General features: G+C 45.2%; 1 protein-coding gene and 1 pseudogene across 11 annotated transcripts in view; both read left to right on the top strand.

Annotated features, from left to right (window-relative positions):
• The first annotated feature begins 2,090 nt into the window (after positions 1–2,090).
• Positions 2,091–4,237, top strand: LOC129484093 (mitochondrial carrier homolog 1-like; annotated as a pseudogene).
• A 6,618-nt stretch (positions 4,238–10,855) lies between these two features.
• UEVLD (UEV and lactate/malate dehyrogenase domains) overlaps positions 10,856–15,604 on the top strand; it is a 57,955-nt gene continuing 53,206 nt past the window's right edge. For 5 of the 11 annotated variants that reach the window (XM_063641047.1, XM_063641050.1, XM_055282196.2 and 2 more), the window contains exon 1: positions 10,992–11,141. In XM_063641047.1, the coding sequence (XP_063497117.1) occupies positions 11,100–11,141 (42 nt within the window). In that variant the 5' untranslated portion in view covers positions 10,992–11,099. Of the gene's footprint in view, positions 11,142–11,493; positions 11,560–15,604 lie in introns of all 11 variants that reach the window. The other 6 variants (XM_055282198.2, XM_055282197.2, XM_055282195.2 and 3 more) reach the window with 5 other exon arrangements.

Raw genomic sequence — 15,604 nt, forward strand, 5'->3', positions numbered from 1 at the left:
TGAAATCTAGTAGGGCATTGTGACATCATTGGTCATATGGCCTAGACTCAAAACACACCAGAGACACTGCCCCCAGACCAGTAGCTGAGCAGCAAACAGCAACACTATGAAGTAGGTATTATTGTTAACCCCATTTCACTAATGAGAAAACTGAAGCTTAGACTAGAGCCTAAGTGATCTGCACTACAGCACATAGCTGATGCTCCAGATCAGGGCCAAGACTTAGGACTCAGCTGCCTCTTGGGCAGCTGGGCTCTTTCCACTAGAGACAGAGATTTGGAAAGGTGTTTTGCTGCTAGGTGCATGACATGTGAATGAAACAAACTGAATTATAGGTAAATGAGACAGATGTCTCTATTTCTGTCCCTGCAAAACCTCCTCTCCCCATCTCAAGGGGTTCTTCAGTATGATGGTATACCCACATCTTCATCACCTTGGATCAGTTCCTCTCCATTGATTCTCTTTTCTTGGCCATCATGAAGCCACCAGTACCCCTGTCCTTTCCTCAAAAAAACCTCCAGATGATACTGTGGCTCCTTCCCTGTCTTATTTCTTAATTTCCTTTTATGTCCAAGCTTCCTAAACAAGTGGTCCACACTCAAAGCTTTTTCCAATCTATGCCTCTCTTCCATGCATTACATTCTGACTTCCAGCCCCACCCCACTATTAGATACCCTCTCAGAGGTCACCAAAGATCTTTTTTGCTTTTCTGCTACAACATCACGGACATTTAATGTATTTTTCGTCTCTAGAATTTTTTTTTTTTTTTGAGACGGAGTCTTGCTCCGTCGCCCAGGCAGGAGTGCAGTGGTGCGATCTCAGCTCACTGCAACCTCTGCCTCCTGGGCTCAAGTGATTCTCCTTCCTCAGCCCCCCAAGTAGCTGGGATTACAGGCACCCCCCACCATGCCTGGCTAATTTTTGTATTTTTAGTAGAGATGGGGTTTCACCATATTGGCCAGGCTGGTCTCGAACTCCACTCCTGACCTCAGGTGATCCACCCGCCTCAGCCTCCCAAAGTCCTGGGATTACAGGCATGAGCCACCACGCCTGGCCTGTTGTGATATTTCCTGCTTCTTTAAACGTCTTACAACTTTTGATTAGATGTTGAACATGGTAAATTTTAGTGCCGAGTGCTGGATTTTGTTGTATTCTACAGTGTTAAATTTTATTCTAAGGTGCACTTAAGTTACTTGCGATCAGTTTGATTCTTCTGAGGCTTGTTTTAAGCTTTATGATAGGCCAGGAGCAGCCTTTACTCCAGGGTTAATATCCCCACTGCTGAGTTAATGACCAATTTCTCTCAGCACCTTCTCTGAGGCTGATTGTATTAGATTTTTTTTTTTTTTTTGAGACAGCGCTGTGCTCTTGTTGCCCAAGCTGGAGTGCAATGGCGTGATCTCGGCTCACCGCAACCTCCGCCGTCCAGGTTCAAGTGATTCTCCTGCCTCAGCCTCCTGAGTAGCTGGGATTACAGGCACGTGCCACCACGCCCGGCTGATTTTGTATTTTTAGTAGAGACAGAGTTTCTCCATGTTGATTAGTCTGATCTCAAACTCCTGACCTCAGGTGATCTGCCCACCTCGGTCTCCCAAAGTGCTGGGATTACAGGCATGAGCCACTGTGCCCGGCATAGGTCTTTCAAATCTGTGGAATGTTCCACAATTCCCTGCCCTTCAGGAACTCCAAGAAGTGTTTGGCCTACTGCTTTGGGGTGGGTCTTTTCCAGGCCTCATCGAGTTTTATCCCATATATGTGCAGACAGAACTCAGCCAAAGACTCATAAGGGCCCCTGTGGAAATCTACGGAGCTTTCTCCATGGAGCTCCCTCTTCTTAGTACTCCATCCTGCAAATTCTGGCCTCTGCTGTACTTTGCTATCTTTCTCTTCAACTCAGTGAAATGCTCAGTTGGGTAACCCCTTTCTGTGCTACAGTCTGAAAACTGCCTCCTGGCTGGAGCAATTGTAGGACTCACCTTCACTGGTTTCCTTTCTCTCAAAGTACACAGTCTTGTGCTGTCTCTTGTACAAGGTCTGAAAACAATTATTTCATGTTTTGTGCAATTTTCTATTTATGAAGAGAAGTTAATTTCTGTAACAGTTGATCCTTCATAGACAGAAGCAGAAGTGTATGTTCTTTTTGGAGACAGTCTTGCTTTGTTGTCAAGGCTGGAGTGCAGTGGCACAGTCACAGATCACTGCAGCCTTGAACTCCTGGGCTCGAGCGATCCTCCCACCTCAGCCTCCCAAGTAGCTGGGACTACAGGTGCGCACCACCATGCCTGGCTAATTTTTTTTTTTTTTTTTTTGTAAAGGCAGGGTCTTGCTATGTTGACCAGGCAGGTCTCAAACTCCTGGGCTCAAGTAAGCCTCTTGCCTCGGCCTCCCAAAGGGCTGAGATTACAGGCGTGAGCCACTGTGCCTAGCTTAGGTTATTCTTTTTTAATTCTTGCATAATATTCTAGTTTATTTAATCTTGCTCCCAATGATACAGTAGGTCAAGTCCAGTCAGGAGACAGAAAACCACACAGTAATTTGAAAATTTTAATAAAGAGAATTATCAACTAGGAGCAAGTGACCAACTATAGAAGGGGTGGAAAGTGTTATATATTACAGGAATAGCATATATAGGGAGCAGCCACTACCTCTAGGGCTGAGGCAAAGTACCCAAGGAAGAAATAAATTTGGAATCGTCCCCTCCCCTCCAGGGCTGAGATCCAAAACATGTTGGAGGAGTTGTGGACATGACCAACTGGACGGTAGAGGTCTAATGAGCTGCTGCAGGCTAAAGCTGGCAATGGGTGCTGGTGGAACTCACTGGCAAATTGTCTCAGTGACACAGGTGTGGAAGAAGTCCGCAGTGGAGCCACTGATACTTGACAGGGTGAGTGCCACTAGAAGTCCCCATACATGCCACTGGCAGCCACACAGAATCAGGAATAGACACACACTGGAACTAGGAAGAGAAAGCCCTTCCTCTTGTAGTATCCTCCTAAGGCCCTCTACTGACAAAATGTTAGCCTGTCCACTAACGAGGAAGAAATGCTTACAGGGCCCAGCTTCATTATGGTAGAGCAAGCAATAAATGATGGATTTAGAACTGAAAGGCAATAAATAACTGGCATAATGTGCATTCAGATTTTTTTCCCAATTTTTACCACCATAAACAATGCTGTGATTGTTAAAATTTCTGGCCCTGGGCTTGCGGTAGTGCCACGGAGATGGCAGGAGTGGGAGCTGGAGCAGGAACTTTCAGTGAAGGTCGAGACTGCCCACGCACATCCATGCTACCCTTGGCCAGAAGACTGGATGGTGGATGGTGGGTCCTGGGTCCTGGGTCCTGGGTCCTGAAGACAACTCCCTGACCACTGAACCTTTTTGCGGCACCGGGCATGGGTGTGATGGATGGCAAGACAGGGCTGTTCCGAGGTCTGAGCCCCCAACTGATGTGACCCCTCTCCTTTGTAACCGGGGGCAGCATGAAGAAGGTTTTCCCTCCAGATGAAATCAAGCAGGTTTCCAATAAGGATGGATATGAAGACTTCTCTGAAGCAAGCAGTGAAGGAGACCTCCTAGGGGATGATGATGCAGTGTGTGTCCTGTATGTTGGCCCACCTCCTGCATGCCATCTTGATGTGCTGCATGGTCTAATTTGTGGGATGGGAGGTCAAGTACAGTGGTGGGCTGAGCTCCACTGGGAAGATTTTCAAAGAGGATGGGCCGCTGGGATTCTTTGTTGGCTTGATCCCTCATGTCCCGGGTGAAGTAGTTTTCCTGTGAGGCTATAACCTGCTGGCCCACTTTATCAATGCCTACCTGGTGGATGACAGCCTGAGTGACACCTAGCGGGGGCTGAGAAATGACCAGAATCGGGGTTCCCAGTTAGGCCAGGCCCTGGCCATCCGGAGCTACACCAAGTTTGTGATGGAGATCGCAGTGAGCATGCTGACCTACCCTTTCCTGCCAGTTGGCAGCCTCATGGCTGTGAACAACTGCAGGCCGCAGGCTGGGCTCTCCCCTTACTCCCTGGTGTTCAAATCCTGGATTTACTGCTGTTAAGTACCTGAGTGTGCAGGGCCAGCTCTTCTGAGGCTCCAGCCTGCTTGCTTTTCCACAAGTGTCATCAGGATCATGCTTTGGCCTGGAGCAACCTGAATCATCTTTAAAAAAAAAACATGCTGTCTCAACCTGGCCACTGTGGGTGAGGCCTGATTATCTCAGGACATCTGCAAGATGACTCCAACGCAGCAACAACTGGATGTGCTCCAGCCCAGCTGGGCTTCAGTTTCCATATTTGCCATGTGTTTGTCCAGATGTGGGGTCAGGTGGGGGTGGGGCTGCACCCTGGGGATTAGATCACCTGCCAAACAAACCTGGGAGAGGTGGGGCTAGGTGGGGAACTGGCAGAATCCCCATACCTCCCAGATTTGCTGAGTCTGCCTTGTTCAGAGGGCCAGAGAATGGCTTTTGGATGCCCAGATTGGATGGGGAAAGGCTAATCAGGTCAGATCCCACTCCTGTCCAACCCCCCCAGTTGGTCCAGCTCCTATCTTGCAGCTGAAAGCATCATTCTTCTGCACAAGGCCACTAGCATGTTTCAGCCTGTGCTAGGAGGCAAATGCTAGGCTCTGCCTTTATTTTTCTCAACACCACTTTTGATACAAGGGCAGTATCTTCCTCTGAATAGGCAATCACGTGATTAGTCAGAACGCGTCCCCCTCATCTAATGCTCATGTATTTACTGGTGATGCCTTGTGTGCAGGATAAATACCCAGAGGTTAGGCAGATCAGTGTCTCTAGTCCTACCTAGTTTAAAAGTTCTTAAGGCCAGGCATGGTGGCTCACGCCTGTAATCCCAGCACTTTGGGAAGCCGAAGTGGGTGGATCACTTGAGGTCAGGAGTTTGAGACCAGACTGGTCAACATAGAGTGAAACCCCATGTCTACTAAAAAAACAAAAAAGATTAGCTGGGCGTGGTGGTGAGTGCCTGTAATCCCAGCTACTCGGGAGGCTGAGGCAGGAGAATCTCTTGAACCCATGAGTTAGAGGTTGCAGTGAGCTGAGATTGAGCCACTGCACTCCAGCCTGGGCAACACAGCGGGACTCCCTCTCAAAAAAAAAAAAAAAAAAGTTATGGTAAGATTTGACCCTATCAAATAAATGTATTGGTGGTGAAAAAAATTTTTTTTCTTCAACAAATTTCTAATCATGGCCAATTTTTTTCTTGTTAACCAGGGAAGCAAAAAGATGACAAGAAAGTATGCAAGTTCAGGCTGAGTGCAGTGGCTCATGCCTGTAATCTCAGCACTTTGGGAGACCAAGGTGGGTGGATCACCTGAGGTGAGAAGTTCTAGACCAGCCTGGCCAACATGGCAAAATCTCACCTCTACTAAAAATACAAAAATTAGCCAGGCGTGGTAGCGCATGCCTGTAATTCCAGCTACTCGGGAGGCTGAGGCAGGAAAATCACTTGAACCCGGGAGGCAGAGGTTGCAGTGAGCTGAGATTGTGCCACTGCACTCCAGCCTGGGTGACAGAGGAAACTCTGTCTCAAAAAAAAAAAAAAAAAAAAAAAAAAAGAGTATGCAAGTTTAGACACAGTATGAAAATGCAGAGGCTGTATAAAATCCTTACAGGCCCAGGCTTAGGCCTGTAATCTCAGCACTCTGGGAGGAAGAGGCAGGTGGATCACCTGAGGCCAGGAGATCGAGATCAGCCTGGCAAACATGGTGAAATCCCGTCTCTACTAAATATACAAAAAATTAGCCGGGCGTGGTGGCACATGCCTGTAGTCCCAGCTACTCTGGAGGTGAAGGCATGAGAATCACTTGAACCTGTGAGGCAGAGGTTGAAATGAGCAGAGACTGCAGCACCGCACTCCAGCCTGGGCGACAGAGGAGACTCTGTCTCAAAAAATTAAAATAAAATAAAATAAAATAAAATAAAATCCTTACAAAAAGAATTAGCTTAAGAAAAATTGCAGTTTTAATTCATAAGGTCATAAAAACATAGGTTGTTACAAAGGATATTTCAGGAAGGACGACCTGAGATACAAAATTGCTGTCAATGAACACAACAGTTAAGTTCCATACATTTAAGAAGTATATGATAGGCCAGGGGCTGTGGCTCACTCCTGTAATCCCAGCACTTTGGGAGGCAGAGGTGGGTGGATCACCTGAGGTCAGGAGTTCGAGACCAGCCTGACCAACATGGTGAAATCCTGTTTCTACTAAAAATTCAAAAATTAGCCAGGTGTGGTGGTGCACACCTGTAATCTCAGCTTCTTGGGAGGCTAAAACAGGAGAATCACTTGAACCCAGGAAGCAGCCGTTACAGTGAGCCAAGATTGTGCCACTGCACTCTAGCCTGGGCGACAGAGCAAGACTCCATCTCAAAAAAAAAAAAAAAAAAAAAAGAAGTATATGATAAGAATATATATATGTGTGATATCTGGAATAACAAGGTTTTGTCCCCTAATATGTCTGATAGGGCCGATAATCATGAAAGCAACAAAGGGTATAAAGAGAGATCAGAAGTAGAGCACCAAAAAAAAACAAGTTCTAATTTTAAACAAGCCATTTTTGTGTTTTTTCTAAAACTTACAAAGATGCAGCATATACATTTGCATTTCTTAGTTTGGGACATTTTTCCCCCTTTTAACATTATTAACATCTTTGTACATATATCCTAAGTACTTTTATTTCTGTAAGACAGATTCCCAACGTGGCATTATGGGGTCAAAGGTCCAAGACTACTCTGCCCAAAGGTTGTAGCAAATTATGCTCCCACCAACGACACTTGGGATCTAGCAGACTTCAGTAATCTATAAACATTCCAGAAATTGGACACAAAACAAACTGTATACGTGACTATGTATACAGGGACAGGTCTATCTTCAACAGATTTTTTTTTGAGACACGACCTTGCTCTGTCACCCAGGCTGGAATGCAGTGGCACAAACACAGCTCAGTGCAGCCTCAGCCTCCTGGGCGCAGGAGATTCTCCTGCTCTAGTTTCCCAAGTAGCTGGGATTACAGGTGTGCACCACCATGCCCAGCTAATTTTTAAATTTTTTGTAGAGTTGGGTCTACAAAACCAGACTGGTCTCAAACTCCTGGGCTGAAATGATCTTCCTGTCTTAGCCCCAAAGTATTGGGATTACAGGAGTGAGCCATTGAGCCCGGTCTCAACAGACTTTTTAAAAAAAAGTCTGAAGCCCACATAAGGCTGAGAACTAGTACACTATACCTTCTTCTCCCTAAGGCATTAATCACCTTATACTTTCATTCATTCTGCAAACTTTCCACTGCAGGTTCTTTATATCTGGCTTTCTACATATAAGAAGGAATATATGCATAAATAATTATGCTAGGCACTGGAAATATAGAGATGAATGAGATTCAACCCCTATTTGCCAGGGCCTTACAGTATTTGAGGACAGAAAGAGGAGTGGAGATGGAGGTAGACAGGTACAAAAGTATAATAAAACACTCCTGGCAGGTACTAAGGCATGAGGCAAGGAAGAACACAATGTACTTGGGGAAGAGTGAATGTTTCAGCCTAACTGGATTACAGGATCTAACAGCACCAGTTTCAGGAGATAAGGGTAGCCTGGTGGTCAGGATGGAAGTCAACGGAGAGGCTTAAAAAAAAAAAGCCAATGTCAGTACTACACAGCCTTTCCCTTGTAACTGCATAGCAATATAAGCACATAATTCAGACTTTGTAGGCTTTTTTTTTTTTTAATGGAGTCTCACTCTGTTGCCCAGGCTGGAATACAGTGGCAAGATTTCGGCTCACTGCAACCTCCGCCTCCCAACTTCAAGCAATTCTGTCTCCCTTAGCCTCCCAAATAGCTGAGATTAAAGGCACCTGCCACCACACCTGGATAATTTTTGTATTTTTAGCAGAGATGAGGTTTCCCCATGTTAACCAGGCTGGTCTCGAACTCCTGACCTCAGATGATACGCCTGCCTGGGCATCCCAAAGTGCTGGGATTACAGGCATGAGCCACCACACCTGGCTGATTTCCTAGACTATTATTAATCACAAAGTGTCATCACAATTTCACACACAGTGAGAGGCAGTACAACACGTAGATTAGGAAGATAGTCTTTGACATCATCTTCTGCAGTAATTTAACCTTAGTCTTTGGTTTCCCTATCTGTAAAATGGAGACAATTATACACATATCATCTATTTCACATTTACATTCTTTTCATATAGGTGTGTTAAAATCAGTATGTATGTTTAATTTTGTAGTCTTCTTCTTCCCCCAAAAGCTATCATTAATATATCTCTTATTCAACAGAATCTCAGAAACAAGGAAAATAGGTAATATAACAATAAACCTCAGTTTTCTTCTCAGTAAAATTGAGGTAATAATTCTATCCAGGTCATAGGGTCTTATGAAGATGAATGGAGATAAAGCACATAAAACTCTTAGCAATATACCTTCCACAAAGGAAATGCTACACACACACACACACACACACACACACTCACTCACACTCTCTCTGGCATAAGGTGTGCATAGTGACCAGAAGAGAACTGAAGGTTTGATTGGAAGGCCTCTTCCATAAAAGGCTCTTTCATAAAAGATGCAAGAATCTTGCCCTGGCCTTGCTGCTAACTGGTATCTTTTCCTTATACCATAGATTTCTGGCAGGACCTATTAGAACTTGGAGCCCCTGGCAGTTCTACTGTTTTTTAAGGTTGGTTAGATCTGGCTGAGATGCACTTAACAGCCCTTCTATCAACTTTTCTCTGTAACCTTCCTCCTACTTTGTCTTCTGGCCTACTCTTGCCCGACACTACTGCCTCTTCACAACACCGCACAGTTATTAATATTTTTTTAAAGCTCAGTCAGATCATGTCACTGTTCTGTTCGAAACCTCCCAGTGGCTTTCTCTTTCTCCCAGATTAAAAGCCTGAGAAAGGAAGCGGCAGGCGCTGACATCTGAGAGCTGATCTGACACAGCTAGACTTCAGGGTTGTTAGAAGCTGGCCTGATGCTCACAGCTTGGCCCAGTTATTCTTCTGTGAGACATAATCTCACAGAACACCAACATGAGACAAGGCCAGTCAGACTATAAAAAAGGGAGACACAACAAGGCCATTTCAAAATTTTGTCTAAGCAGAGACAAGACAGCAAGGTCACTGTGCAAGCCATGAAATACTAAACGTCCTTCTCTGCTATGAGTGACTGCTGCTTCTTTACTAAGTATAGCTTTATCCTCACTCTAGTCTGTCCATCTTATAGACAATACTTATTCAGATACCTAGTCACAGAAATGTCCCTGCTTTCTGACAGCACCCAATCCAGAGTGAAGCCTGGCTTTCTTGAGCCCTCCCACAAATCGCCCAAATTCTATAATAGGTTCTCTCACCCTCACCAAGCTGTCCCAATGGTTCTCCACAGCACCTGCTTCCTCACTGCAAGAACTATTAATAATGAACTCAACTTGTTTAAGCACAGGTGTGTTCCTGATGGTCTCTTGCTGGAGGGCACGGACAGGCCAGAGTCCTTACAATTGTCTACAAAGCCCCACAGTGGTTCTTGCACTTCATCACCCATCAGAATCATCTGGAAGAATTGTTAAAAGAGGATTGCTGATCCCCAACCCCAGAGCCTGTGATTGAATAAAGCAGGGGTGAGGTCTTAGTATCTGCATTTCTGACAACTCCCAGCACCTGAGGCTGCAGATCTGGGGCTCACACTAGAAGACTCACTTCTCTAAACCACTTGCTCCTCCCTCTTATTTCCCTGACTTAGCCTCCTTGTCTCTACCCCCATCTTACTTCATTCTACTCCAGCCACACTGGCCTCCTTGCTGTGTTGAGCCTCCCTGGGCACATGCCTTAGGCTTCTGCTTTGTCTGCACTCAGATTCATAACACTTACTCCCTCACCCCTCAGTGAGACCTACCCCCAATCTCCTTACCCTTTTAAGAATTTATTCTCCACAACACGTAATCAACCTTCTGACATGCTGAATAATTTACTTATTACATTTATTGTTTTGCTCTCTCTTTGCTAATAAAGGAATGACACCCTTAAGACATCAGCTATCTGAGTGTATTTTGTTCACGGCTGTATCCTGAGACCTGGAAAAATAGCTGGCAAGTAGTAGATGCTCAACAAAAACTTTCTGAACGAATGTTCCTTCCAGCTTTTCAGCTTCTTCTCCTGAGTCAGGGCAGCACTCCCTTCAGATCTTCCTATAAATACAATCTCCCTCCTATACGCCCAACCTCTTGACAATTACAATATCCAGCTCCTGGGACTTTTCGCTTCAGTGGCTCAAGCCAGGGATACAGGGCAGGTAAGTCAGCCACGGGTCAAGGAGACCAAACAACGCCAGAAAATTACTGTATCCTGCATCTCTTCTTCGCCCACCTTCTCCAGATGACCTTATCCACCCATCTCCCTCCTCTCTTGTTTTCCAACTATTTGTTCACCTGGATTTCTCCTCTCTTTGACCACCAACATTGTTATGGCACCCCTAAAAAAAATAAGCAACCCCTCGCCCCATGCTAAGCCACCCTCATGCTGGGCTGTCCTATCTCCGCTTCTCTGGCAAGGCTCCTCCTGACTTTGTTTTTCCTTTCTATTCCCTGAAATTTTGCTTCTGAAGTTCCATTATCGCCTCCTTCCTAAATTCAACTGCAATTTTCGGTCTTGCTTTTTTCTGATACACTGTGGAATTTAATATATCTGTCTGGAAACTCTTCAAGAACACCGCGTGTTGCTTCTACCTCCTTTAGTGCTTCTACTCTGGTCCTTCCTAGTCTTCTCTTCGTTAAGTGTCCCCAAGTTTCCTTCCAGGAAGATGGGTCGTGGTTTCCTTGACGCCAGTGCGTTTCTGGCCCTGCCCTCGTCACTTGCCCACTCCGGGGTCACGAAGGAGAGGCCCCGGATTCCGGGCGCAGCCGCGGCTGAGCCCGGGGCGTTGAAAGCGGGTGGAATTTCCAGTCTGGGAAGGGGCGGGGCCTTGGACCGCCGGGAAGTTTGGTCCTCAGCGGCTTCCGTCCTGCAGCAAGTCCGGAAGAAGGTCCGGGGGCTGGGGTCCTGGGACCTGGCTCGGGACCGGCCTGGAGATGGAGTTCGACTGCGAGGGCCTGAGACGGCTGCTTGGCAAGGTGCGGGCAGTCCGCTGGGCCAGGTCTGGGTCCTCAGGGTCTTGGGGCGGGGGGTTGCCTCTGCCTTTGGCCAGGTTGCCTCCGTTTTGCGTTTCCCGGCTTGTAGTGGGGCTTGGAGCCGGGGCGGCTGGTCTGAAACCGGCTATGGGGAGCGGCCCCAGGGAGGCTGAGGGGACCTGGATTCTGATTTCTCCCACAACTCTGAGGTTTCCCAACCTCCACCTGGTGCGAGCCCTCCCCATACCCCCAGCTTCACTGACCTCAAACAGCTCCCAGCACACGCCTAACCACGCCTTTCTCTCTCTCTGCTGAAATGGTCTGCCTTTTTTTTCTTTTTTCTTGAATTGCAAAGCTCGTCCTTTGTAAGACCCAACTCAGTCACTCCCTGGAAGATTGATCAACCCTTCTGTTTTCAAAGGTATCGATTATCACATTGTGGAGTAATTATGTATTTACAAACCATACTCTTGCTGTGAGCCCCTTTGACTGCAGAGATTGTGCTTTTGTATTCCCTTCCTCTAGCCACTATGTTTGACAACAACATAGGTACTAAATAACCGTGCAGTGAATGAAAGACCTGAGTAGATTTAGGGACGAAGACAGAGCTTGAAGGCCCTGGAGAGATCTTAATGTTGGAAGGTTGGGGAGTAGGCGGGCCGACCTAGAAATCTGACCTATATTTCCGAGACCTGACTAGCCTGAGTTTCTGGTGTAAAATCTGAGGGAATCCCCGCCAATTTTCTAGTTAAGAAGACTAGTTTTCACCAGCTTCCTAGTTAAGGTGGTTTTGTTTGTTTTTTGTTTGTTTGTTTGTTTTTTGTTTTTTGACAGTCTGTTTTGTTTGTTTTTTGTTTGTTTGTTTTTTTTTTTTTTTTTTTTTTTGAGACGGAGTCTTGCTCTGTCGCCCAGGCTGGAGTGCAGTGGTGCGATCTCAGCTCACTGCAACCTCCACCTCCCGGATTCAAGCCGATTCTTGTGTCTCAGCCTCCCAAGTAGCTGGGACTACAGGTGCGCGCCACCATGCCTGGCTAATTTTTGTATTTTAGTAGAGATGGGTTTTCACCATGTTGGCCAGTCTGGTCTCGAACTCTTGACCTGAAGTGATCCACCCACCCGAGCCTCCCAAAGTGGTGGAATTACAGGTATGAAACACCGCACCTGGCCTTAAATAATTCTTAATGCTTCTTAAGACTTCCTAATGCAGAAACCATAGTTTATGCCATTTTTATTATACTTGATTCTTTCCTTGTTGGGGCAGTTTACATACCCGTGGGAGGTTTTGAAGCCCTAAGATTGAAATTGTTTATGTAAGTGACTTCAATGAATTTATCTACTGCGACAGGTGCAGATCTTGTAGGAAGAGAAGTATGATGCTTAGGATTACTACCCTTTCTGTCTCCTCTTCAGAGCACATGAAATTAAAAGAACCATTCAAGTTTTAATGTGCAGAGGATGATGGATTGTCCAATGGGAAGAATTGTTCAAGTTAAGATTCAAACATAGAGCATATTTTTGGTGGAACTGGAATGAAGGAAAAGAAGAGAGAGAATGGTTTTTTCAAGGGTGAGAGTAGAATAGTAGAGGATTTTTTTTTTCCATCAGTGCATAGCATAGAGTCTGGCACATAGATAGCTTATTATTATTATTATTGTTTGTTTTGAGATGGAGTCTCGCTCTGTCACCCAGGCTGAAGTGCAGTGGCGCGATCTCTGCTCACTGCAATCTCCGCCTCCTGGGTTCAAGCGATTCTCCTGCCTTAGCATCCTGAGTAGCTGGGACTACAGGCGCCCGCCACCACACCCGGCTAATTTTTTTTGTATTTTTAGTAGAGACGAGGTTTCATCATATTGGCCAGGCTGGGGGTAGCTTATTATTAATAAGTATTTGTTGGCTGTATAAATTAAGGAAACCAATCAGAAACAAGTCAGTCCAACAAATATTTGAGGTTTCCTGACCATTCATTGCAGTATGCAAATAATATTGTTTAATATCTAGAAATAATTTTAGTCTGGGCACAGTTACTCATGCCTGTAGTCCCTGCTACTTGAGAGGCTGAGGCAGGAGAATAGCTTGAGCCCTGGAGTTTGAGTATGCAGAGAGCTATGATTGTGCCACTGCTTGCCAGCCTGGGAGACAGAACGAGACCCTGTCTCTAAAAAATAGAAATAAATGTAAGGCCAGGCGCGGTAGCTCACGCATGTAATCCCAGCACTTTGGGAGACCGAGGCGGGTAGATCACCTGAGGCCAGGAGTTCAAGATCAGCCTGTCCAACATGGTGAAACCCCATCTCTACTAAAAATACAAAAAAATAAGCCACGCGTGGTGGCACGCGCCTGTAATCCCAGCTACTCGGGGGGCTGAAGCAGGAGAATCGCTTGAACCTGGGAGGTGGAGGTTGCGGTGAGCTGAGATTGCACCATTGCACTCTAGCCTGTGCAACAAGAGTGAAACTCTGTCTCAAAAAAAAAAAAAAAAAGTAATACTGGATTTGATCTATAAGATTCCTTCCTGCTAAAAATTTCTTTTAATAAGTGATACTACAAAGTATTATTATTCCTCAGTGTGTCCTACATTTGAGCAAAGTCATATAAGAATACTCTTGAAATATCAGTCTTCTAGGCCCAGCGTGGTGGCTCACGCCTGTAATCCCAGCACTTTGGGAGGCCGAGGCAGGTGGATCATCTGAGGTCAAGAGTTCGAGACCAGCCTGGCCAACACGATGAAACCCCATCTTCACTAAAAATACAAAAAAGCCAGACGTGGTGGTGGGTGCCTGTAATCCCAGCTATTTGGGAGGCTCAGGCAGGAGAATTGCTTGAACCTGGGAGGCAGAGGTTGCAGTGAGCCAAGATAGCGCCACTGCACTCCAGCCTGGGCAACAAGAGTGAAACTCCGTCAAAAGAAAAAAAAAAAAAAAAAAAGCTGGGCACGATGGCTCACGTCTGTAATCCAAGCACTTTGGGAGGCTGAGGCAGGTGGATAACTTAAGCTCAGGAGTTCAAGACCAGCCTGGCCAACTTGGTGAAACCCCGTTTCTACTAAAGTTACAAAAAATTAGCCAGGTGTGGTGGTGCGCATCTATAATCCCAGCTACTCGGGAGGCTGAGGCAGGAGAATTGCTTGAACCCGGGAAGTGGAGTTTATAGTGAGCTGAGATCACACCATTGCACTCTAGCCTGGGTGACAGGGTGAGACTGCCTCTCAAAAAAAAGAAAAAAGAAATATCAGTCTTCTGAATAAATACACTGTAGTGCAGCAGGCAAATTTAAAATTTTATTAAACTCAATTTTTCAGTCTTGCTAATTTTTATAACCATGTAATTGTATTACTTTTAGAATGTCTTGGGCCACTTTCTTCTTTAGTGAAGTACTTGTATCCTTTAAACACATGGCACTGCTTGAGACACATTTCTTTAGAGAATGTTATTCAGAATTTTTAGTGGTGAGGACCAGTATGGAATCTGTCTTAATATTACAGTAAGAAGATACACTGTTTAATATGTAGTAAAAATAAGGCTGGGTGTGGTGGCTCACACCTGTAATCCCAGCACTTTGGGAGGGTGAAGCAGGTGGATCCCTCGAGCCTAGGAGTTCAAGACCAGCCTCGGCAACGTGGTGAAACCCATTTCTACGAAAAATACCAAAGAATTATCCAGGCATGGTGGCACGCACCTGATTGTGCCACTGCACTCCAGCCTGGGTGACATAGTGAGACCCTGTCTCAAAAAAAAAAAAAAAAAAAGTTATTATTTTCCTTGAGACAGATAAAATAGGTTCTTTTTGGCCAGGACCCGGGGGTGGGTGGTGGGTGTCAAAACAAAACAGCAAATGAAATATTTAACTAATAGTAACATTTGGGTTTTTAAGTCCCGAGAAGAGTGCTTTTGCTGCCTTTGAGAAAATTGTGTAGCAGTTTTGCAATTAAATCAATTCTAGTGTAGCCTTATATAGCTATTAATAATCATGTTCTCCAGTGATTTTAAGGATGTAAAAAATAGTGGAAAATGAAACATAAATTATATTTGTTGATAATATGTATATTCCAGGTGACAACAATGCAGCCTTTTGTACATTTGTGTAGTGTTTGGAGTTGAGGTGACTTCATTCAGTTTTGTTTACACTGAATCATGGGCACTGAATCTAGGACTCACTTTGCCCAACACACTAAACAAGTCTGTTTTAGTTAATACTGATCATTTCTTAGTTTTGATGCTCAGTGCTGTGGATCATAATTACTTTCTATGTCTACTCTACTCATATAAATCTGCCTATTTGCTAACTCCTATACAAAAAACATAATTCTATCAAAGGCACACCCTGTACTAAGTACTATGAAGAGCTAGAACAATGAATGAAAGACGATTCCTGCTCTCAAGTTGTTTATAATCAGACTTCTCTTCTAGCAAATTCTTCCCCATCTTAGAATGACCTTCCCTTTTCCCCCTAATTTTCTTTTTTTTTTT

This window comes from Symphalangus syndactylus, chromosome 6 (genome assembly GCF_028878055.3).
Source record: "Symphalangus syndactylus isolate Jambi chromosome 6, NHGRI_mSymSyn1-v2.1_pri, whole genome shotgun sequence".
In the NCBI taxonomy this organism is placed as follows: Eukaryota; Metazoa; Chordata; class Mammalia; order Primates; family Hylobatidae; genus Symphalangus; species Symphalangus syndactylus.